Genomic DNA, 26,773 nt, shown 5'->3' on the forward strand with positions numbered 1-26,773 from the left:
AGTTTACCATAAGTTCCTTTTGACTCCCATTATAATTAGAAGGGTTTTGAGGACTTAAAAAAAATCATTCGCTCTATGTCTGTGTTTGCTCCTTTCAAAAATGTTGATTTGTATTCTTCCTGACTGCCTAATCCTAGAAACAACTGATCCCCAGAACTTTAAAATGTTTTCTGATTTACAAATAATAGTTTGTTTTGTGATTATTACAACATAATTATAACTAATCATTTTTAGAAATGATTTTCAATCTGGAGGTATGAAGGTAAAGGGCTGTGTTGAGGAGATATTAGGATTTTTTTTTTCACAATCTGATCTAACCCTCAGGGATATTTTGATATTAACTATTATTTATGTTAGAAAATGACAATTACATATCCAAATTCTAAATTTTTTAAACATCCTTCTTAACTTGAGGGTCTGTTTTTGGAATGCCAACATCTAACTTTATGTATTCATAATTTTTGGAAAATATGAATAGATACATGTGTAGACATGTTGTTATACATATCATCCCTTATTTCCTCTAACTTATCCATTATTGAAGATAAAAAAATTTTTGTTGGAAATTGATAATCTATTTGGCATAATGATTTTTGCTTTACTCATATAAAGGAAAACTACTATTTATTTCATAATCTTTTTAAGTCTTGTTCATTTTCAGGTATCCTCAAGAAGGAAGATAGTTCTAGGCATTTTAAATGAAACTGCAAAATTTAAAATAATGGGAAGCCTTTACAGAATAACTTGTGTCATTGCTGTTGTTACTTTAAACATATTGTCAAACCAAGAAGTCCTAATGTGGTAGTGTGAAGTGTAAAACAGCAGTGTTTTGTTCTTTTTAAAGCAGTTACAGTTCTGGTTGTGATTAAGTAATTGGGGTCTGAGACCTAACAGATAGAATGTGGTATCTTCTCCTTAATTATATGCTTGTTTTACAATATGAGGCTCCATTAAAATAGATATTGTACAAATGTTTTTCTTGCCTCTTGCTCCTAATACATTGAAAACTTGATACATACATTCTTAAGATAGCAATTGGTAATACATGTAAATAACTTTTAAGGTTTTTGATATAAGCAGTATTAAAATCCTATTTCTCCCAGAGGAAAAGCTATTGGAAAAATTTATACCTCAACAAATTTAAATATTCCTATAAATACACATACCACTATATTCTATACACTTCAGCATTTAGTGGGGGAAAGGTCTTGGCACCAAAATCCTAATTATATTTATGTACTATAGTACTTTGGAATTTCATCATTTTAAGAGTTGGTATGATATTTAGTTTCTTAAAAAATTCATAATTTTATTTCCATCATATTTATATTTAGTTATTGGATCTAAGCTTAAGTTTTGTTTGTATAAATACACATATAATATACACATATATATGAGTACAAATTAATTGTTGAATTCACTAAATATTTATTTAACACCTTTTCTATGCCACTGTGCTAAGCCCCAAGGACACAGATAAAAATGAAACAGTTTTTAATTTCATGGAATTTATGTTTTATTGGATAACAAAATAAGGAACTAATATGAAAAATATAAAACCTTTGAAATTATCTGAATTTTGCTGTAGGGGTCTAACATATTTTCTGTTCCCATTTCACTTAAAATAGTGTTCTACCTCAACACAACATCAAAATGGGAGAAACAAAATGCACTTTTAATGTTCAAGACAATATAGCTCCAGTTTGTTGGAAAAAAAACACATAGAAACTTATGTTCATCAGAAGATAAAATGGGTCAGGATGATTATAGATGATTTATTTAAAACTCCTTTCCAATGGATTGTCAAAGATTTTCATTTTATTATTTTTTAATTATTTTATAGCTTGGGAATGAATGTCTCCTGAGAAAAATTAGAAAAGTGAAAAAAATTCAAAACTTAAAGAAAAAACCTTGACTTAGCTGAAACTTTCTTATTTTGATTTCTAAAAGTGAAAATTAAAAGGTTTGAATTTTTTTTGGAAGAAATAATAATGGAATAGTGAGAAATTTTCATGTTATTTCTTATGATAATATTTCTTGTGGTAAATATTTGAGGGACCTGGATTTTTTTTTTTAACATATCCAAGGGTATACTAAATAAGACTTTTATGATCAAGTTCCTCTTTCTAATATTGGATCCAAGAACATTTTTATATTCTTGAGGGGCTTTTATCCCCCACTTCTCTTAGGAGAAAACAATTCTAAAAATCTAGCAAAACTTCAGATAATAAATAGCATAATAGATTATATTTTGGAGCATTAGAAATTAATATGCCTATGCGTGTTCTGTTTAGATTGAAACTGATAATCAAAAAGATAAGGTGACCCTAAACCAAAGTACGTAAAAAGTGAAATAAAGCCTTAAAACTTAAAATCCTCCATCTTAATATTTATCCACTATGATTAACTTAATATCAAGTATTGAAATCATAACCTTTAAAAAATTAGTTAGCATAAGTTGATTTTTGATAATGTATTGTGCCCAATATTTCATCAAGTTGTTTGTTTTCTAACTGAAACAAAAATATCCTGAAGTTCTTTCCATAATTAATAATTCATTTCTGTTGGCTCACTTCTATTTTCCAAATACTTAGAATCCTATAAATATCTTTGCAATGGGGGCTTCTTAATTCTTAAAGATTTTTGAAAAATGAATTCAGATATGAGCCTCTCATCGTTTAACAAAATACTCATGATTCTCTTATCACAAGATTTGGTCTTAGGACTTGGCAATAATTTGTAAACCAAATTAAATGAAGAAAGGCCTTACAGGAAATGATCAGAATTATCAGCATTTAGGGTGAGGGATCTTTACTCTCACATTTTAGTTTTAATGGAAACAAATGTGTTGCTCATCCAATCTTACGATATATAAAGGCTCAAAAACTTCAAGGTCTCAAAACTTACCTGAATGTAAGTCTGATCCTAAAATGTAGCATAATAAACCTATCTTTAATCCTTTCACTAAACTTGTAAAATTTTGTGGTTAAAATGAATACTTATCACAACTACCTAGGTTTAATTTCATATTTTGAAAACTTGTCAGTTCTGTCTATATTTGATTTTTTTATGTCTCTTACAGTTTTGATATTCAGTGAACTTTGATCATGGAGTCAAGTTATAGTTATTTTAATATTCTAAATTTATAGTAAAACTGGGTATATTATATATATTTTCCCATTTACTGATGAAGAGGACAGATCCATCTTTGTTCTTGATGGTGAATTTTAACTTCTGTGTTCTTGTTTTCGAATTTATAATCATATAATCTGTTAATCTTCAGTTTCCACATGTGCAGCTTATTCAGAATAATCAATAAATTGTCAAAAAAAATTCTCACTAATTGTTGATGTTCAATAAGAGCAAACAACTTGCTTGGCAGAATTTTTATTTGCAAACAGTTGTGGCATTGTGTAGACAGAGCTTTATTGTCTTACAATATAAAACCTTTTATTCTGACCCAAGTCTAGTCATGATCTTTACTTTTGGGGAAGTTCACAAGATTGTTTAGCATTCCTCTGTATTAAAAAAATTTACCTCTTGCCTTCTGTGTAAAGAATACTTCTTGCCTTATTTTATTAACATTCTCATGCTTACAATGAAAGTTGCTATAAAGGTCAATTTATTGAACCTTCAAATATGTTATTGTCCTGACATTCCACACTGTGCTGCCTTATGTAATTTAAAGTGATAAGCTTTTTTTAACAGTTTCTTCCAGCTGAAGATTAAAGAAGCAATTATTGTCAGAAAACGTGGAGGCTAATTTTAAGTAAATTTCACTGTTTTCAGAGAGGTGTGAGAACTATCAAATTATGGCACACCATCTACTCTATTTTCTAAAGTCTCTCACTTTTAGTGAGAGTATAGCAAAAGTTAGGTTAATTCTTGGCAGAGTAGTTAAGTATGATATATCCTCCCCCTCCAAGTAGTCTTCAATTTAGATTCTATAATGTTGATCTAATGTTAACCATTTGTACCAGCAAACCTTTTTTTTCCCCCTCCAATGAATGTTATGCCTTTCCAAAGTCTGATGCAAGGGTTAAGATTTGTGCCTTTTTTATAATAGCATAATGAAAAAAGAATTAAGCTGTTTAGAGTTGCTTTGTTAGCACTATAAACTGCTCGGATCTACAGCTATTGCTTCACTGCATGACATGTAGCTCGATTACTAGTGATGAAATATTGTAGTGATGGTTGCCAAGCTTATATGAATGGTTTATTTTTACAATCCTAATCTTAGGCTGGACCTAAGAGTGTATGTATAAACATTAGTATGATGTCTGTATTGTTTATGAAGCTGACCATGAAACCTGAATTTTGATTGTTGTAAGAGTTTTCTGTTTATACTCATACTGTAGGTAGTTTGAAAATAAAGGTTGATTTGGTATATCTTAAACTACATTGTTTCAGGCTAAGTCATTCTACAAACTTTTATAATGTAAGGGATGACATGCTAAATCACCGCAGGTTTATGTTACATTATGAATGGATGTAAACATTTTACTAATAAAATACTGTGTTTACAAACATTAAGTTGGGTTTTTTTGTTGTTTTATGATCCAAAGAGCATATGTATTTCTTCCAAATCATTTCTCAAATAGTATGTCTAAGACAATTCCAAGGCGGAGTTGGGAAACTAGAACTACAGAACTGAGAACTATAATATAGGTCATCCTTTCTATGTGGTTCTAGTCTTTCTCATCCCCCATGTTACCAAGAAAGGAACCAAAACTGCCAAGGCCAAGAATAGCCATCTAGGCATCATGACACTATGCTGGTTTTCCCTTTTGATGTTAAGAGTTGAATTGGTTAAACAATCATAAAATTAAAATGTTCCAGACTCATTTCACTTCATACTTAGTTTATCAGAGAAGCTAGTGTTCCATTTGCAGTCTTGAACACTTACTGTATACTGCTAGTCACAATACAAAAAGTAATATGATGTGTTCATATTAGCTTTTTGGAGTGAGGATCCTTTTCCTTAAAATTGAAATACACTGATAGTACTGACCTATACTTAGTACCTACAATATGTTTCTCAGATTTCAAATAATTTCCAAATTTATTTAGTAACCTTCATTTGAAATTAAGTACCAGACTTCTAGTAAGGCAGTGATTGAAATAACTAAAATTTAAGGCTTAAATTTAAAGTCTGTAGGTATTTTGAATCCAGTCAATACCAGCTTAAAATATGCTGCTCTACTGAAAAGGTCAACATTGTTTGGGAAACCAAGCATCCGTTTTCTTAGATCTTCCATTCATATATAATTATTTCTTTCCAAGGATAACAAAAGAAAATATATATCCTGGAGGGCTTTTGACACAGATAGTAACAAAAAAATTAGATCTGACATCTTGTCAGAATGAATTAGGGTGTTTTGTTAATAGATGCAATGTTTTCAATAGCCTAAGAATTTAGATTTTCATTTTAAACAGTGCTGCCTGAAACTTATCAGTAATTCCTAGTGGTTTCACAATATTAGAATTTAGAAAGCACCTTTAATAGTTAATAGTTGAAATTTATTATACTTCTTTAAGGTTTGCAAAATATTTTTGCATATATTATTTCATTTGCCTCTCAACTGAAATCCTGTATTGTTGAAGAAGACTTGAGGATCCCTTGGACAATAAGGAGATCAAATTAGTCAATACCTAAATAATTCAGGCTTTTCACTGGAAATTCAAATAATGAAACTGAAAAAATATTTTGGCCACATAATTAGGAGATGGGGACACCTTGGAAAAGACCCTAATGTTGGGAAAGACTGAAGGTAAAAGAAAAAGAGATGGCAGGGAATAAGATGGATAGATATGGAAGGAAGAAACATGAAATTGGACAGACTTTGAGAGATAGTGGATGGAAGGAGAGATAGAAGGTCCTGGTATGGCTATGGTACATGGGGTCATGAAAAACAGTCAATGACTAAACCCTAAAAAATAGGCAAGTCCTACTATTCCAGTTTTGGAGATAGGGAAACAAGTTGGAGTATTCTCAGTTACAGCTAATATCTTGCAAAAAATAACATGATGTTTTCATATTCTCTTAGCTTTTTGGATCATTTTCTTTACAGTTGTGATATACTGACAATACTGGCCTACACTTAGTACCCAGAATGTTTCTCAGATTTCAAATAATTTCCAAATTTATTAGTAACATTCCTTTGAAATTAAGTACCAGATTCCTAGTGAGGCTTAAATTTAAAGTTTGCAGGTATTTTGAATCCAATTTGAACTCAGGTCTTTCTTGTCTCCAGGTCTAGCTAGATTGTCATATAAAGATTATAAAAATTAAAGTACCTTATTGTATAAAATGAAACAACCAAAAGTCCCTTTGTATGTCTTCAGTAGATAATTATATATGTGTGTGTGTGTGTGTGTGTGTGTGTGTGTATCAAGAAATTTGTTAAATAAACTGGCTACCATATAATGTGGGAAAAGCCTTCAAAGGTTTTTATTAATGTTCTATTTGTCTTTCTAAAAAAGACTTTTTAAAAATGAAATGCTGAAGTTTAACCTAAGGTCAAATAATATAATACCCAGATTCATTTCATGGTGCTATACTAACAGTCTATATGTATATGTGTGTGTGTATATATATACATATATATATATATATATGTATATATACATATATATTATATAATGAAAAAATAAGAAAGAATTCAAACACTAATAACTCATATTTAACCAATATGATTTGCAATATGAATTTGACAGACTATTATATAGATCATTTAAATCTCTTTGCTTTAATCTTTTATTACAAATAATTGCAAAAGATTTAATTCTACATTTGAACTTGGGAGATTTTTTTTCTATTACCCTTGATTTCTTTTTAAGCTATCCTTTCAGAATAGTAGATTATATGCTAGCCCAAAATGACAAATTTTATAAGTGGCATAGAGTGTAGTTGTCAAATGTCAATTTCTGGGTAGAAATTTTTAAAGCCTTTTTTAAAAATATGAATATTATAGAGACCAAATTCATTAAAAAAAACCTTTGACTTCAAAAATACTGAGTCCAAGTAGAAAAATGCTAAATTGAAAAACCTCTTCAGTAATTGAAATGAAGCAAACTGATAGGTTATAAAGTAATCTGGCAGATGAGGAAGAACAATTTTAAGAAGTGGGAACAATGGCATCTGAAATGGTTGTTAAATACAAATCATTTTCTGGATAAAGTTGATTTCATAAATCTAAGCTTGCTATTTGACATGCTTAATAATTTACTAAACACATTCACTACTGCTACATGTGAGTTGATTTGTATGTGCATTTATAATGCTCCTCAGGACTGAGTCATTTAACATGTAGCTCATAATTAACATGATAATTTTTTTTCATATTGCAGCTTTTAAATACAGACAAATCAAAGTTATTCTTCAAAAACCATGTGTTTTTTACAAAAAGCAAATGAAGAAAAGTAAAGTGATTTAAATTACATAGTGAAATGAGAAAGAGTTCTTTTATGCTACTGCATACAAAACATCAAACAAGATCACAGTTGTTTGAACAATTCAGAAAGAGGCCTGCTAAAGATGAACAGAGAAGCTTGAGATGGACAGGAACAGCTGAAGAGGTGGGATATGTTATAAATAATACAGGTATTTACTGTAGTACGTACTTAATGTCTCAACATAATCTTCCTCCCTCTGCAAATTTTGATAGGTAGATGCATCATCTTTTACTGCCTGATGTTAAAACATTCCTGCCAATGAAAAGCCCTAGATCTGCTCAGGCACAAAAATAAGAATCTGAACGGTTTATGGATCCTTATCGCCTATAGTGATAAATTATTGTCATAGCACTGATCAAATATTGTATTAAGGAATGTATCTAAAAGAATAACGGGCTAAAGCATTTATTTTTCAGAGTCTTTCCATAGAAGATGGAGGTATCTCATTCTCTTTCCCCTGTCCTGGTTGAGGTAAGTAGAACACTAATTACACTTTATAGAACACTGTTGAAGATGCTTTCAGAGGCTTTGCCAGGATGGTGGAGCACTTGCTATTTAACAGATGGGGGCTGAAAACCTGGGTTAAAGGTCACTTCTTGTTCATAGCACGTGGTCTGGATTGTGCCCAGCTCCTCCTGAGCCCATTTGGGGTTCTCTCGGCAGAGATACCAGAGCTCCTCTTAGGGGTGAGGAAACTGAAGCGAGCGGGGCGCGGGGCTTTGCCCAGGGTCACCCAGCCCGGCGCCCGCCGGCGCCCTTGGACTCGGGTCCTGGGTCTCGGGGGCTCTCCACGGCGCCTAGCCGCGGCGTGACGAGGGACAGATCACTCGGTTTCCTCCTCTGTAAGGGGAGGGTAACTGTCCCGAGCCCTGTCCGGCTGAGTGGGGCCCGGAAGGGCCCAGGCCAGTACACTGGCCCCGGCCTCGCCGAGTTCAGCCACACGTCTGGGCGTTGCGGGTCCCCTAGGTTAGAAGGCTGCTCCCACCAGGGCGCCGCCTCCCGAGCCCCACCTGGGCGGCGGGGCCTTGGGGGGGGCAGGAAGGCCGCCGGGGCGGGCCCACGCCCTAGGCCCCGGGCCTCCCCGGCCCCGGCCGCACGCGCCGCCCCGAGCGCCACGCCCTCCCCCGGGCCCAGTCCGCCCTGAGCGCGCGCGCATTCTCCCCGGGCTGGAAAAGGCCCAGGTGGGTTTAAAGAAGGAAAAGGCTTTGGCAGGGCTCGCTACGTCAGCTCCGGCCTCCCTCCGGCCCTCCCGGTGCTGCATCATCGCAGTCGCCGCCTCCTCAGCCTCTCCCCGGCCGCCGGCTCCCGCCGCCTCTCCCTCTGCCCGGGCCTGGCGGTGGGGCTGCGTGTGCGTGCGTGCGTGAGTGCGTGTGCGCGGAGGGAGAGGGCGCCGGGCCGCTGCGAGGCTCCTCGGGCATCTGGCCGCCGCCCGCCCCGCGCCGGCCCGCCGCCCGCCGCCTCTCTCCCGGCCACGCTCCTCCGCGGCCTCTCCGTGCCGCCCTCCCGGCCGCCGGCGCTGGTGCCGCTGCGAGCAGCCGCCGCCCCCTCTCCTGCCCCCGCCCCCTCCCCGCGCACCGAGGAACATGGCGAAAGTGGAGCAGGTCCTGAGCCTGGAGCCGCAGCACGAGCTCAAATTCAAAGGTAGGGGCGCGGGCCGGCCGCGGCCCCGCCGGCAGCCATTTTCCGGGGGCCCGGAGCCGCCGACGTGTCCTTCAGGTTATTTGTGGGTCTCCGTGCGCCCCGAGACCCCTCCGGCCCCCTCCCCCGATGCAGCCGGAAATCGGCCCCCGGCCAAGAAAATGCCTTTGGAAAGGGCGTCCACCTGCTGGTGGCAGCGGCGGGGCTGGACCCGAGGCGGCCCGGAGCCGGGCCCCGCCGGGCTCGCCCCCCGAGAGCAGCCCGGAGGAGGAGGCTCGGCCCCGGCCCGCGCGACGCCCCTGGGCGTTTGCGCGTGGGAGCCGCGCCGGGGGCAGGGCCGAGCCCCGGGCCGCGCTCCGGGCCCGGCTCCGGTTCCTGCGGGACCCGCGGGACCCGCGGGGGGGATTTGCCGAGCCCCTTCCCCCACGCCCCGCAGCCGCGACACTCCGGCGCGGTGCAGCAAAAAAGAATTGCGGCCGCCCGGGCCCTCCGAAGCCGCCCCCGCCCAGCCTCCCACCCAGGGAAGCTGCCCCGCTCTCCGCACCCTCCTCCCGCGGCCCCTGGCCCCCGAGAGCAGCCCGGAGGAGCAGGAGGCTCGGCCCCGGCCCGCGAGCTCGCCGCCACCCGAGCAGATGCGCTGCCCCTGGCCCTGGAACCTCCCTTCGCCCCTGGGAGGACCGGGGCCGAGGCCCGCCCGGAGCTTCCGAGAGTGAGACCCAATGCGGCGGGTGCAACTGGTTCCAATTTGTATTTGCAAAGAAACGTGGGGCCTTGAGCCCGTGACGGGGTCCTCCTGTTGTCCTGACCCTGGCATGCTGCTGGGAAACCGGCTGAAACTATTGCTGTCATTCTGCTCCGTAGAGTAGACGCTGCTTCTGAACGGGCAGCGACTTAACGTTGGGGTTTTTTTTTTTTATTTAAAATTAACTAAACCCACGTAGTTGAAGCTGCCAAAAGAGATGCTTTAATGCTGTCATAGAGGACGTTGCAATTTAATTACCCCTCTAGACTAGTTACTACTTGGCTAAAACAGGATAATCCACGGTAATGACAATTTTTTTTTTAAGTAAATGTTGGTGGGATGGTGATGTTCATTAGAGTTGTTCCTAAGGGCCATCACTCAGGTGTGTGGAGTAATGACTGATAAGAATAGTTGCAAATTATTCTATGCCTGGATAGACAGCATTTGTCAACATAAGTTTTGGCTGGTCTCCAGTTAAAACTATATTTCTGTTCCACCTCAAAAATCATTCCTTGGTAGTTATTACTACAGCTTCTCTATAGCTTGCCTAAGTCCCTGATAGAGGAAGGAGACAGCTATAACTGGTGAAAAGTCTGAGGAATTCTGTTCTAGGCCACTAGAAGATTGTTTCTGGGCCATAATTATGTCCCTAGAGGGGAGCTAGGATCATTTTAGAAATCAGTTTATCTGTTTGCTATTCTCTTTAAACCGATTCTATGCATTCAACATGTTGATCTTTTTAATGTCTTTGTAGGAAGAGAAGACAAACTATCTTTAAAGAAGGGGGCTAGTGTGTAAAGTGTTGGATGCAAATGAACAGTAGTACTGAATGAATTTTTACAAATTGAGATTGAATTGGGTGTCATAAATGCCTAAGAAATGATTTTTTTAAAAAAAGTAATTATCACTTATGAATGTGGCACTCTACTAAGAGAAGAGATATTTTAGAGAGTCATTGTGGTACAGTGTAAAGAACACTAAATCTGGGGCCCCAGGTTTGAATCCTGAACTTTGGGCATTCCACAGAACCTCTCTTTTGACCCCAGTTTTTTCATCTGTAAAATGAAGAAGCTGGACTAGATGATCTCAAAAGTCTTTTCCAGCTCTAAATTATCCTTTGAAAATATCCAAAATTGTTTTTGCTCAGTTCTCCATCTTCCTCATCAGATGATTTCATCTTTATATGGAAGCCCTTAATCAAGGCACAAAATAGGCTTTTCTAGAAAAAAAAGAGGAATAAAAGCATGTTTCAGTGCTTTCACTACCAGAGAGTCAGAAATCACTTTACTCAAAGCAGTTACACCTTCAGCGTATGTGTAAACTGAAGAGTAGTTTATGAAGGACAAATGCCTATGGAACTTAGATAAGAACACAGAAGGCATTAAAAATATCTTTGTAATGCTTAAATTATAAACTGAACTTAACCACAAAATTAGCTAGAAACTCATCAGCAACCTTTGCCTCTGCAGAGATCAAATTCATTACAGTGCAGAAACAAGAGAACATTGCTGGCTTTTTTTGTCATATCCACCTAAAAGGAATGAAATGTTTAAGATATTTTGGGAAATAAGGAAACAACAGAGACAGTCATTGTCTTGAAAAGTGCTTATATATTTTATTATTACAGAATAAGCCTTTGATTTGTCTATCCTAAGATATTCTTTTTATTAGATTTTTTGCATGGCTATGCTGCAATATATTTATGATAATACAGAAGAAAGGATTTAGAACATGTCTTAGTTATTTTTCTCAGTTTTATATTTTAAGCCTCAATCATGACAATACTGTCTTGTATTTTTAAATATTAAAACAAAGAAAATTGATCAGGCTGGTGGCTTCCTGGAGGAAATAGGATGTAAAGGGAATACTACTGAGTTAGTTTTTAATGAAGTATTTATTAGATGTCAGCAATAACACAGAAGCTTTTCTGATCAGAATCAGAAGATCCATTCCTAGAGATTGGGGACTTTAGAATTCTCAAGCTAGGGAGGCTTGTGTGTTTTCTGTGTTTCTCTCACCCTCTTGGCAGCTTTTATGTGACCTGCCCTTTCTTAAGGCCTACTCTGGTTCTTTCCCTATAACTATTCACTCCCAGATAAATCTCTTTTCTCTAAGTGAAAAAAGTTCTTCTTAGGAAGTTTTTTGATATATATCCCCTTGGTCCATATGTTAACCAAGTTTTACCCTTTCTTTTTTCCTTAAAGAGGCAGATTCCACCCATTATACAATGCCTTATATTTGTAGAGCTATTCTTCATGAATTGTCAAGGGACTCCTTTATCCTTTATCATGGTAGTCCTCCTAGATTAGTGAGAAGATTAGCACTGTTTTGTAAATTTTTGCAAATCTTACTAGAAGACCTAGATTCCCATATCTGCTTCTGGATTCCATCTGTTTGCCTATGTTGTTTTGGTTGAAATATGAAGAAAATTCAACTTCATAAAGATATTTCAGTTGGAAAAGGGAGGAGTATAGGCAGATAATGTCTTAATATTGCTATGAAAATTATTTTTCAAAGACTCCCCTGAAAGGGGCTCAGGACTCCAGGGGGCACTGGATCATACTTTAAAAATTATTTCTCTTATCAGTCCTCATAGATATGTTTTATTCACAGGGATGAAATAGACCAATTAACTCAAAGTTAATGAGGTCAGCAAGGGTCATAAATTGAATATTGACTACCTTTGTTCTCTTCCTAATCTCAGACTTTTTACTGATCTCACCAGAGTATGTCATTGGTCCTAAGGGAATTTAATAATAATAATAAGTCATATTTGGATAAATAAATTCCCCACTGCATACCTTGTCCATTTCTATACTTATGGACTTATCATTTACATATATAGTTGTTGGCATGTTGCCTCTCCCCTTAGAAAGTGAGCTCCTTGAGAACAAAGTCTTTCTTTACCTTTTTTATCTCCCATGTGCACATAGTAAATTAATAAATATGTGTTGGCCCCACTGTTAGGCAATCACTGGGGTACAAAAATTGGAGCCTGCCCTTGCCTTCCAAGGATATTTGGGGGAAACCCACTTGGAACTAAGTAATGGCTTTGAGGGAAAAGTTTTTTTGCGTGCAAAATTATTGGAATTGTGTTGGAAGGCAGGTGATTGACATAATCTTTTCAAAAATAATGCTGTTTTCATCTGATTATTTTACAAAGGATTTTCTTTATTTTTTAGAGTAAGTACATAATCCATATGTATGTGTGTGTGTGTGTGTGTGTGTGTGTGTGTGTGTACTGTCATGAAAAAACTAGTCTGACTCTGAGGTGACTGGGTTAAGAAGACTAAATCACTTAGAATGAACAAGTGAGGTTTGTTGTTTTGGGGGGGGTGGTTTGGAAGGAAGGTGAATTTCTCTCCTTTCTTCATCCCCTCCCATTTTCCTACATAAATTGCATAAAAAGAAATTTTTGAGAGGGTAAAAATACAAAAACCTATATGAATGAATTAAATTAAATATGTACTTCCTTATCATCCCTTTATATAAGCAACATTACTTCTTTATTTTGGACTATAACCATGACTACCTTTCTCCTTTTTAGTGCACAAAAAGTATCAGATCCAGGGTGAGGAGGTTAAAAATTCAATGAATTTTGGAGCTTTCCTAGCTTTAAAAGTATGCTCTTTCGCTGACTTAGTGGGTAGTAATACAGACTGCTCATAGTGGAAATTATATGCTAAAATTTTGAATGTGTGTTGAAACAGCTAGGTGGAGTATGGAAGACATGAGTTTAAATTCCATCTCAGCTATGAGATCCTGGACCAATCACATTGTCCTCAATTTTCCCATTTGCAAAATGAATAAAATACCTATACTAAGTATAGTTGTGAGGATCAACTGAATTAAATGTAAGTAAATCTCTGCAATCTTTAAAGGGACATTTAAATATCAGTCTTTTTTTTTTTTTACCCCATATAGTATGGGTTTGAATCCACCCTGAAGAAGGGCCCTTTTTTTCTTTACCGGACTGACTACACTTTATCAACATTCCCAGATCTGTTTCCCGATTTTGTCTTATTTGAATCATTTTTTTAAATTAGAAGATTGGACTGGGAAAATATCTCTGATTTCCTCCATTTAGGTGTTCACTCCACTAAAATTCTAGGGAATTTACCTGTGGCACCCAGAGGTCAAGTAACTTGATCTGGGCCACATAACTAGAATCTCTGGTGGGATTTGGTGGAAAATCTTCCTGACTCTTCGTCTAGCATTGTATTCGCTAACCACTATTGCCTCAGAAGTGAAAATTTTTTCACCCCAGAATTTCCTTTTTTTTAATTTAAGTAACCACTTATATAAAGTCGACTCTAGTGATATGTATGAGTATATAGATCTGCCAAATGGTGGCTTAGTAGTGTGAGATTTCTAAAAAATCCAGGGTATGGAACATGTATGGCTATATATTACGTGGCAGTTTTTCTCTGTACATTTATTTCACTAGTATAAATAGACATTTATCTGAAAGGTAAGCTCTTAAACATTATTAATATCACTATATAATCATTATATATTATTTTCTTTTAGATGTTCCAGCAAAATACAAATAGCTCTCGACTTGCCATATGTACCCCCCCCCCATGATGAAAGGAACAGGGGGTTGTTAGATGAAAAAAATTACTGGTTATTTTTTATCATTATTGATCCAACTTAGAATTTTAGAACATGCCATCTTAATTTCCACAAAAGAGATCTTCATCAGTTCTACATCTCTTTGTTTGGGTTTGAAAAATAGTTGCCATTGGAATAATGGCCATAATTAAGACAGATAATAGTGATTAACAGGAAGAAAAGTGCTGACTTCTATCCACCAAAGCATGGCTAGGCTAAAGTTTCTTGATGAGAATGTAAATTCTTTGAGGATAAGGAACTGTTTGATTTTTTTTCTTTGTATCCTTACTAGCACAGTGCTGATACCATAGGGGCTTAATAAATATTTGCTGCTTAAGCAGAGCCTTGCCTACTGAGTTAGTATCCTAATTTTATCCTTTGTTATCCATGGCAAAGTTGTCCTGTGGTATTCTAAGCTGATGTCTTCCTTCTGTGCTATTCAGTATTTGATCCTTATCTTTTGGACTTTTTTTTCCCTATGGTGCCATGTATCCAAGGTTCCTCTGTCCTATTAACAGTGTATACTATATCCTTTTTTTTTTTTTTTTTTTTTTAGTTTTTTGCAAGGCAAATGGGGTTAAGTGGCTTGCTCAAAGCCACACAGCTAGGTAATTATTAAGTTTCTGAGGCTACATTTGACCTCAGGTACTCCTGACTCCAGGGCTAGTGCTCTATCCACTGTGCCACCTAGCCACTCCTACTATATGCTTTTTAAAGTATGTCATCTGACCAGGTATGACCATTGGCTTCCATCAGATAACAGAATCTAATGTTCATTGCAAAAAGAGAACCTCAATGATCATTTAAAGTCGATTATATTAAATCTCTAAATGTATCACTAAATACTATTTAGTGTTTTTCTAGGTACTAAGAATTATACTTAATCATAAGCTGAGTAATGTTATATATATATATATATATATATATATATATTTGGAATGATTTGTTGCTTCTCCCAATTGTAAAATACTACTGGGAAAAATCTAGAAACATACTCCTTCTCTCTATTACTTTTTAGGTGAACTGCATTTTTAGTAATAATCACTGAAGTCACAGAAGCTTCTTCCCAAAAAGGATGTTGATTAGTACCAACCCTTGATCATTTGTCATTTCTCCTCTTTTCTTGGCTAGTCTTAAAACATGCAGAATAAAGTGTTGTTAGTAGATTTGTGTAGTTCCCTGCTGGTATCAGATAAGTTGTTTAAGTCAGTGCACACTTAACATTTCAATAGGTTCCAGACTCTCCAACAATTAGCCTAAATTTCAACTCTAACCTTAAGTAATTGACAGCTATTTAGTGTGAAGGGGATAGAAAGGGAATAGAAAATTGAACTCTTAAGCATAAGTAGACAAAAACTCTCCTGGGAGAAAGTCCTGTGAGGGACTACCCCTTTTTCTATAGTTACTCTCCTGGAGTAATAGAAAATAGATGTTATCATCAGGACCTTTTACCTAGATTAGAATTGCTTCCAGTGTTTTGGGGATTCTGGGTGTGCCTGTTTAGTCTATGCAGACTAAAGAGACAAAAAGAAATAATTGAATTTTAGGGAATTATTTCCTTAGCAGTAGAGTAGAAGAATTTTTAAAATATTGCTTTTGTTACATACTGTTTGGAGAAGACCATTTCTGCCAAAAGGGGAAGAAAATTAAAGTGAAAAATGTTTTAGAAAATTGATAAGGTATCAAAGCCTTTAAAGGTATTTGGAGGTCAGAAAGAGAGACCTAAGTTTTAATAGAAGTCTGAGTGAATATAGAATGTTTATATGTGGATGAGATCTTCAAGATTACATCATCTTATTTTATGGAGGGGACTGAGACTCAGAAAGTTAAAAGTCAAACAGATCACTTTTTATATATCATCATTGCTGCCTTATATTCTATGATTGGGATGTTTTGTAAAGTATATGGGTTTTAATGATGTGAATATTTAGTGTTTCTTAGTATTGTATAATCCTCAAAGTTAGTAATACCTGAACAATTTGAGATTGTTTGATGGACTCTTAACTTTTTATTTTTACTGATTTCTTAAAATTTATATTACCTTCATTTCAAAATAGTTCATTCTCTTTCTCCTTCCCAGTGGGCTATCCTCATGATGGTATGGGGAAGTAGGGGGATAATCAGTTCAGCAACCTAACCAAAAACATCAACCAAATGACAGCATACGCACTATTTCATTTCCTCAGTCCCCATCTCTGCAAAGAAAGGAGAGAGGTGTGTTTTTTCTCATTAATTCTCTGGAACCAAATTTGGTCATTACAAGACAATAGCATTCTATTACATTCATGCTGGACATTTTAATTTTAAGTCAGTTTCCATTGAATAGGACTCTTCTTTGTTTCTAGTTCTTTGATGCCACAAAAAGTGCTAGGATTATTTTGGTATAGATTGAACCAGTTTTTTCTATCTTTGACTTTGGTAACAGTGGGATCTCTAGGTCATTATTTTTGGACAGCTTAGTCACTTTTTAAACTAAGTCCAAATTGTTTTTAGGAGTATTAGACCCAATCCACAGCTCTATCAGCAGTGCCTGTGTTTCTAAAGCCTCTCTGTAATGAGCTCTTTTCATCTTTGCTAGTTTGTTGCTGTTGGATGAAACTGTTGTTTTGCTTTGCACATCTCTTATCCTTACTCTTTGATAATACCTTATAATAGTTTATCAACAATTTTTAATTCTTTTGAGTTTGTATCTTTTGTCATTGACAAATGAGTTTTACTATATTTGTATTCAATCTGTATCTTGAATATCAGACTCTTAATAAGATATTTGATGCAATTTTCTCCCATTCCAGTCCCCTTACCCTTCATTCCATATGCTGCAAAATCTTTTTGATATCATATAATCAAAATTATCGATTTTATCTTTTATGATCTTGTCTGTACTTGTTTGGTTAAAAATTCCTCATCACATACCTCAGTAGCTTTGAAAGCTACTTGATCTGATTCTCTTTTTATTTTTTAAAGTAGCATGACATTTAATATAGTTAGGTTGTTTTCTCATTCAGAACTTATAGTATCCTTTCCTCTCTTTAGAAAGAAGGGTAATATAGCAAGTTTTCAAGTTAAAGAGGAACACTGATGTGCAGTTATCAACTTAAAAATGATTGGAATACATTTTGGGGAGGGGTTTTAATTCTTGCAAGTTGGATTTTACAATATCTATAACCACTTAGTCCTGAATGTCATTTTAGGATCTCATCAATACCAGTGGATGTCAGATCAGTCATATACATATACAGATACAGATACAGTTTTTTAAAGACAGAGTTGAAGTATTACTACTGTTAATGTTTATTTAGCTCATCTTTACATGATGTTTTTATACATGCTGTTGCCTGTTTTGCTCATAATGACCCAGTAAGAGCATATAAGTATCATTATCCCCATTTTACAAATGAGATTCTTAAAGGGAATTGACTTACCCAAAGGGAAGTTGGTGGAATAGTGGATAGAGCACCTGGTCTCAAGTCAGGAAAATTCCTCACTATCCCTTACTCAAATCCAGCTTCAGACACTTATTAACTGTGTGACCCTGGGCAAGTCACTTCACCCTGTTTGCCTTAGTTTCCTCATCTATAAAATGAGCTGGAGAAAGTAGTACAGTATCTTTATCAAGAAAATCCCCATTGGGTCACAATGAGTCAGATACAACTGTAGAATGACTGAACAACAGAGAATTTATCCAAAGTCATATGGATAGCAACTGTAGAGTCTTCTAGCTCTGACTTCAAGTGTGGGGCTCTACTATACCATGTGGGTTGTCATACTCCAGAAATATGAAGGAAAGGGATTTATAGCAATCTAAAATTTGAAATTTAAGAGAAAAAATCTGAGAGATGAAATTTAAGTGAAAAAATTATTAAGTCTTATGTTTGGTTTTAAAAGATCATCTTTGCAAGGACAGAGGGAGATAGGACTAGACATCAGTTCCTCTGAAAAATATCAGAGGGCATTCAGTGGTCTATGATGAGAGAGTAGTGTGACATGACAGCCAGAATAGCTAATAATATCCTCATCACCTCACACCTGGATTATTGCAGTAGCCTGGTGGAGGGTCTGGCTGCTTCAGGTCTCTCCTCACTCCAATCCTTCCTCTATTCAACCAATTAAAATGATTTTCCTAAAATGCAAGTCTGATCATTTCAATTCCCTCTCCCTACTCACTCAACAAAACTCCTTTGCCTTCCTATTGCCTCCAGGAGTAAATAAAGGATGCTCTGTGTGGCATTCAAACCCGTTCTTAGCCTAAGCGTCTAATACCTTTTCATTCTTCTTATACCTTCTCTCCAGACAATTACTCTTCAGTCTAGTGCCACTGGCCTCCTGGCTGTTCCATGAATTGTACATGTCTGTACTTCTGCTCATGCTACCCACTTCCCAGTTTCCTTTAAGTTCTAACTAAAATCCTATCTCTTTCAGGAAACCTTCTCAAATCCCTCTTAATCCCAGTGCCTTCCCCCTGTTATTTCCTATTTATCATATATATAGTTTGCTTTGCATATATTTGTTTGCTTGTTTTCTCCTCCAATAGAGTAAACTCCTTTAGAGCAGAGACTGTCCTCTGCCACAATTTATATCAATTGTTATATCTGTAGAAACTTAATGAATTGAATTTGTTGTTATCTAGTCATTGTAGTTTATTCACCTTTTGGGGTTTTCTGGAAAAGTGTGGAGAAAAGAGTGTGGGGCAACTAGATGGCGCAGTAGATGGAGCGCTGGCTCAGGAGTCAGGAGGACCTAAGTTCAAATTCAGTCTCAGACACTTAATAATTGCCTAGCTGTGTGACCTTGGGCAAGTCACTCTTAACCCCATTGTCTTGAATCAATTTTATATATGAAAGTTTGGAGGTGGTAATTCCACTATCTTCTGCCCTGGTCTTGGGTTCTCCCCATGCATAATACTGAGCTACAACCTTGAAAATTTAGGTTTTTTTCCTCCAGATTGTAAAAGGACTAGAGGTCATGCCATAAAAATATCAGGTAAAAGAACTGGGAATTGTTTAGCTCAGAGAAGGATCATAGATGTTAGAGCTAGCCATTCAGTCCAAACCCTTCATTTTCTAAATGAGAAAAGGGATCCAGAAAGATTGTTATTGGTTCCAAATTCATCTGCCTTTCCAAAGTACCACTCAGCTACTTAAGGGTTAGCAGAGACATGAGAGTGGTATTTTAGGGGCTGTCATATGAAGGAGGGATTAGATTTGTTCTGCTTGTTCCTGAAGGTCACAATTAGGAATTCTGCATCTAAGTTGGAGAAACAGACTTAGGCTTGATGAGAAAAACAAACTTTATAATAATTGATGTGATCTTCAGTCAACTACTAAGCACCCTCAAAATGTAGGCACTAGTTGGCCAGAGAATAAAAAGATAATGATGAAATTTTTCCTGGAGAAATTTACTAAGTAGCATGTTAAGTTTTTTTGAAGACAAGAACTGTTTGATTTAGTCTTATATCCCTTAAGTATCTTTGGTCTTATATCCCATGGCACTAGGTCAATAGCTAATTTTTATTAATTTTGTCCCAGGTAACTCAGATATAATTAATAACTCAGACATAATTAATAAACCTCTTATTGAATTGAAATAGTGGGATCTGTCATTGGAAGCCTCTAATTGAAGCTGTCTGCTGTGTTTTAGAAAGATTCTTGTTCACTACTAATTTGTGAGTATTAAATAAGATAACATTTAAAATTCTTTAACTTTTGTTGTAGGAGCATGTTTTGTTGGGAAAATACAAATGTTTTTGCAAATTTTATTTGTTATTTATTATTTCAGGTTCATTTAGAGGGTAGTTAGGAAAAAATTAAAATAAACTGCAACTATAATTAATTTGCTATGAAATTTGTATTTTGGTCCACATTTGGCACAAAATAGTCAACACTGGGATGAAAGGGGGGGGGGTTTCAACACCAAAAGAGTTAAATCTCTTAAAGCATTATTTTATATGTGCTATTATTTTTATTAGTTTAGCCAGATAACCTCTAAACCTTCCTGGTCTTAAGTTCTGTATTTCTGTGGCAAAAAAACAAACAAAAAAAAAAAAACCAATCCTTACTCCAAGATAAATAGTAGTAAACTCTTTAACTTCAATGAGAAAGAGTACCAAAAAAATTTTTAGGTGAATTCATGGATATATTCCCATAACAGAAATGACAGTATAATTTAATAAAACATTGAAGCCAGCATTGCCTTCATACAAGTCCTGGTTTTTACAGACACTGGCTGTGCTTATTTCTGTGTCCCAGGTAACAGACATAAGTTCCAGAGTCTGTTGATGTGCATCAGTTTGCACATAGGGAGTTCTCTATACCAGTGAGTCCCATTATATATAAGCTGGCCTCTTGGCTATTCCTTGAGTAAGACATTCCATCTCTTGACTCCAGGCATTTTTCTCTTGACTGTCCCCTCAAACCTGGAATATTCCTTTGCTCTAACTATTGACCTCCCTGGCTTTCTTTAAGTCCCAACTAAAATCTTTTTTTTACTGGAAGTCTTTTTCCAATCCCTCTTAATTCTAGTGCTTTTCTTCTTTGATTACTTCCTATTTATTCTGTATATAGCTTGCTTGGTAAATATTTGAATATTGTCTTCTCCATTCTACTGTAAGCCCCTTGAGATCAGAAACTGTCTTTTGTCTTTTTTGGTATCCCTTGTTTTTAAGCAGGAAAAGTAGGAGGTAGAAGAAAAAGAACAAAAGGTGAACTTGATAGGGAGGGGTGAGAAAAGTGTCCCTTAGTGGCACACATTCCATTCATTGATAGCTGATCTGGTTGAAAGAGGGGTGAATTCTGACAGGGTGTTGGAGAGCCTATCTAAGATGGGCAAAACAACTGAGAGAAGTACACAATTTTTCTATATTGAAAAATACCTCTCTCCATGGCAAAGTTGTGCTTTTTTGGATTTGAAATTAGAAAAGCATTGTCATCTAATCCCAGCCCTGGCTGGGAGCCTCAGTTTCCCATATTTAAATAAGATGATTGGATTAAATGATCACTAAAATCACTTTCAAGTCTGGCTTTAAATCCTAAATTGCATACATTATAGAGAAGAAGGAATACAGTAATGACACAGGGAGTAGTTTTCAAACATGGGAAGTTGAAGGGGACTGCAGAACTAGGATATATAAATAAATGCTTTGTTTGGCCTTTGCCTACAGCATTCTTTTTCCTGTTGTCAGTCCATCCAATTGGCTTAGTGTCATTGGCAAAGAACTTGCCTGTTTTCAAGGCTACAGTCACAGTTAAATGCTTAACAACTGACTGTATAAAAATTCTGCAGATATTCTGCATCACCTTCTTATGTTTAGACAAGCAACAAAAAAAAAAAAAAAAATAAAGACCTATCATTTGCCCATTTCCAAGCTAGAAATGCTTACACTGAAAATTTCAACAATTAGCTCTTTGAAACTAGTGCAACTTGGCTTCAGCACACCCCTGAGTAGAAGAACTGTTTGTTAACTTCATCAGAGTTTAACCTGAGCATATACCAAAAGGCAAAAATATGTTTCACCATTCTTGATTTGTAAAAGCAAGTTCAGTCAGAAAGGTTAGCAAATCATGAATATCATGCCATTTTTCTTCTGGATTTGAGGAAGCAACATGTCATGTGGCTTTAAGAATTGTCTTCAGTAGATAAGTTTCAGCTCTGCCAGATGCTGCCTTTCAATAAACTGATTCATCCTTAATCTCTGATTTATAATGCTGTCCAATCAAGGAATAAATGATATTAATCTTTTTTTGTGAAATGTTAGAAGTTTTGCTACTGTTACTACCCACACATTGAAACTGACCTCTATAAGAAATTATATTTCTGAGATTTCTGAAAGAGTTAAATGGTATGCTTTATAATTTTTCCTCCTTTTTTTACACATTATTCCATGATATGACCAAAAGTTTATCTGTTTACACCTAGTTTCTCTAATCCTCTTTAATTCTTTTTAGAAAAGCTGCATATAATTAAAACCAAATATGCTATAGCTATTTTTCCTTTAGGCTCTGCTATCTTAGTCCTCACTTCTGCATGCAGTATGAAGCTGTTATGTAAAGCTTCTGGCAACTTTTCAATTTTTAAAAATATGAAATCCTTTTTTTTTAAAAGGAACCTCTATATATCAACATATACCAGACAGTTGTCTTCCAATTTTTCAAGTCTTTTTCAATAGCTTTTGTCAAGTTTTAAGTGTGTGTGTGTGTGTGGGGGGGGGGGGTGTCCATGTTGTGATTTAAATGAAATTACTACTATTTTAAGGTCAATTCAGTGACACAGTAGATATAGTCTGCTGTGTCTCAGGTCAGGATATCTCATCTTCCTGAGTTCAAGTTTGACCCCAGATAGTTTCTAGCAATGTGACCCTAGGCCAAGTCACTCAATCCTATTTGCCTCAGTTTCTTCATCTGTAAAATGAGCTGAAGAAGGAAATGGCGAACCATACCAATCTCTACCAAGAAAATCCCAACTGGAGACGTAAAGAATCAGACACAACTGAGCAAAAGCAACAACACATATGCTCTAAATATTTGAAGTGATCACCTTGGTTTTTACAAAGCATTGCAGTCATGGCTAATATATTAAATATTGTCTTTTAATAGTTGTTCATTCAGAATTCTGTGTTTTGTATGCACAAGTCATTCTTGGCAAGAATAGACTTTGAAAAGATCATTGGGGGAGGACAATTTATCTCCAAATCCTATAGAAAATATGGAAAGCATATTCTCAGTTCAGACATTCTCTGAATTTTTACCCTCCTCCAATAAGGGGCTTTGGAATAACTATGGAATAACTATGTTTGGAACCAGTAATAGGTTGGAAGTTAATGTTTTTTTTTTTTAATCTACTTAACATAGGTAATAGTGGTCTTTATTCTACTTAGACTAAAGTAATCCACTGCCTACTTAATCCAGATACCTATTCTAGTCCCTTGAATGGTCTTTAATAAATGCTATTGAATTAAATGCTTCAAAGATGACAAAGCATGGAAATAATTATTGATAGAAGGCTGTAGAAAAAAAACCTGGCACACCATCGATAGAGCTAAGAATTATTCTGATAAATTGATATTTATTAAGTACTTAATGAGAGGAAGTGAGGTCAGATGGATAGGAAACCAACATAACTAGTTTCAAGTTCCACTTCTGACAAATATTGGCTTTGTGACCCTGGGCAAGTTGCTTAACCCTTCAGTGTTTTAGGCAACTTCCAATATTTTTAGGTTGCCAAGAAAACGACAACTCACACTGGTAAAAGACTTCTTATGCCAGGGAAATAACAAATCCAATCCCTATCCTTATCTTAAACTCCAAGTATTATACCAAGAGCCAAGGATTGAGAGAGAAACAAAACAGACTCTGCCTTCAAGGAGCTCACCTTCTTAACAGAGGCCATAACATGTAAATAACTAGATATGTTCAGAATATATACAGAAGGGAAGATAGATGACTTGAGAGGGGAAGGCAGTACTGAGTAAGCAGACCTGGAAAGACCTCTTTTAAAAGGTGAACCCTCTGAAGTTGAGTCTTGAAAAAAAATCAGAGAAATCAAAAGATAGAGGTGAGGAGAAAGAGCTTTCCAAGCATGGGAGATAGCCAATGCAAAAACCCAGAAATGGGAGAGGGAATTAATGTGCAAGAAACAGCATGTTAGTCAGTATTACTCAGATGTAAAGTATATAGGGAGTATTGAAGAATTGGAATCATAGAAAGAGGAAAGATTGTGATACTTGAATGCCAATCAGAACCTTTTATACTGGATTATGGAGGTCAGAGAGCCATTAGAATTTACTGAGGGAAGGATGTATATATGTGTGTGTGTGTGTGTGTGTGTGTGTGTGTGTGTGTGTGTGTGTGAGAGAGAGAGAGAGAGAGAGAGAGAGAGAGAGAGAGAGACAAGGTCAGACTTGCATTTTAGGAAAATCACTTCAGCTGAATGGAGGAGGGAATGCCTTTGTAAGAGAATTAGGAAGGCTATTGCAGTAGTCCAGACAAGAGTTGATGAGGGCCAGAATTTGGAGGGTGGCTTTAAGGGTAGAAGGAAGCAGATATATACCAAAGTTGTTCTGAGGTCAAATTAGTAAGATTTGACAACAGATTGGACCCGTGGGTTGAATGAGTGAAGACTTAGGAATGACAGACACTTCATTTGCCAACTTGGGTGACAAAGCAGATGGTAGTATCCTACATAGTTAGAAGGAATTTGGGGAGAGGATAAGATTATATTATGGACATGTTAACTTGAGATCCATATGCATTGTCCAGTTCAAGATATCTAAAGGACTAAGAGTAGAAAATCTTCCGCATAGAGATAACCAGTGGAAGCTGATGAAATCACCAAGTGAAATAGTACAGAGGGAAAAGAGGATCCAGAACAAAACCTTAGCCAGATATCCAGAGTTAGTAAGTATAACATGAAGAACCAAGAAAAGAGCCCAAGAAAGAATAGGTTTGTTCAGTTAGTAATCTCAAGAGTAAAAAAAAAATCAGATACTGCAGGGAGGCTAAGAAGGATTAAGATTGATAAAGGGCTGTTTGATTTGGCAATTGAAATAATTGGGAGATTGGGAGAGTGAATAATCTGTATTGCTTGATTGAGATCAGAAGCCAGCCTGTAGATTTAAAAGAGTGAATTGGAAGTTCCTAGTGTCAACAGTTTTCTGAAAAAGTTTAGCCCAGGAGGGGAAACCAAATGAGTTGGGGGGAAAGGAGGAATGGATAGGTTGATGGGCATTTTGGAAGGCAAAAAATATGATGAGTTAGAGTACCCTTGACTCCGTAGGAGTTCAAGGAGTTAGAGTCAAGGTTGAATGTAGGGGTGTTGGCCTTAGCAAGGAGAATAGCCACCTCTTCTGAGACTGAAAAGGAGTAAATGTAGAAGATAAACTTGAGGGAACTGAGATGAGTCAAAAAATAAGGCACTCTGGGTTCAAATCCGGTCTCAGAATGTGGCCTTGGGCAAGCCACTTAACCCCATTTGTCTTGCAAAAACCTAAAAACAAAATAAGGCACTCATATGAGAGGATAGAAGGCAAAGATGCCATGGAGACTTGAGAAAAGATTTGAAATAAATTTTGTGGAGAATAGGATAATCAGTTGATTTGAATGGTTTCCTTAAATAACATAAATTTGTGGTGAGTCCATAAAATTGTGATTTCCTCCAGCATCATTTGAATGAGAACAAAGGTGGTGAATGTTAGAAAAAAATCCCCTCCCCCCAAAAATGGGGATTGGCAAAGCATAACTGGTGACAGTGAAGGGAGTCAAAGGATTCAAAAATAATAAGGATAGTAATTTGTTCATGAAGGAGTCAAGCTAGAGAAGGGTGGCACATGGATGGGAACATTTGCGAATTGACAAGAATGAAGGAATAAACTAATATATAAGGTTACTACAACAATGTAAATAGAAACAACAACAAAAAACCAAAAGCTGTCTAATTTTCTTAGAGAAAAGACACCCTTCTTTTGCAGAGGCCAGGAATGTAGAATGTTATGTAGTTTTGCTCAAATATTTTTCTTAATCTTTGTTATAAAACATGGTTCACTGGGTAGAGGAAAGGGAAAGTTGTATTTTGAAATGGAAGTTCAGAAAAATAAAAAACATAATTTTAAAAATTTATTTAGTATTTTTCTCCAGTTGCATAATTTTTAAAGCTTAGTTTCAAATTCTCTGCATTGCTTCTCCCCTACCTCCCCATTGAGAAGGCAAGCAATTAAATATGAATTACACATGTGTAGTCATGAAAAACATATTTCCATATTAATCAAATTGTGAAAAAATATTGACCAAAATATTTCTTCAAGAAAAATAAGAAAAGTTTTAAGAGTATGCTTAAATCTATTCAGATGTCATCATTTCTTTCAGGACTGATAAATTCAATCATAAGTCCTTCATAGTTTTCTTGAATCGTTATATTATGAGAAGAGTTCAGTTGTTCACAGCTGATCATCTCAAATATTACTGTGTACACAGTTCATTTCTTTTTGCATTAGGTCATGTCTTTCAAGGTTTTGCTGAGAGCATCCTGCTCATCTTTTCTTTTAGCACAGTAGGATTCTGTCACAAACATTGATGGGCATTCTCCCAATTTCCAACTCTGCCACCAGAAAAGATCTGTTGGAACTATTTCTGTGTGTGTGTGTGTGTGTGTGTGTGTGTGTGTGTGTGTGTGTATGTATCCTTTTCCCCCTTCGTTTTTTTTTATCTCATGTTGGCACTGCTAGGTCAAAGGATATGCAGAGTTTATAGTCCTTTGGGTATAGTTTCCAGATTGCTCAGAAGGAGGGGATAGAAAAAGGGAAGGCAGTAAGGTGTGGAGGGGGGAGGGGTGCCTGGA

At 36.7% G+C, this 26,773-nt stretch overlaps 1 protein-coding gene across 4 annotated transcripts in view; it reads left to right on the forward strand.

Moving 5' to 3' along the window:
* The window catches only part of VAPB (VAMP associated protein B and C), a 182,922-nt gene that overhangs the window by 106,795 nt on the left and 49,354 nt on the right, over positions 1-26,773 (forward strand). The window contains exon 1 of one of the 4 annotated variants that reach the window (XM_074210350.1): positions 8,988-9,096. The exons of the other annotated variants lie outside the window; for them this stretch is intronic. Within the exon in view, the coding sequence (XP_074066451.1) occupies positions 9,039-9,096 (58 nt within the window). The 5' untranslated portion in view covers positions 8,988-9,038. Of the gene's footprint in view, positions 1-8,987; positions 9,097-26,773 lie in introns of those variants that run through there. 4 annotated transcript variants of the gene reach the window in all.

Source organism: Macrotis lagotis, chromosome 1 (genome assembly GCF_037893015.1).
Source record: "Macrotis lagotis isolate mMagLag1 chromosome 1, bilby.v1.9.chrom.fasta, whole genome shotgun sequence".
In the NCBI taxonomy this organism is placed as follows: domain Eukaryota; kingdom Metazoa; phylum Chordata; class Mammalia; order Peramelemorphia; family Peramelidae; genus Macrotis; species Macrotis lagotis.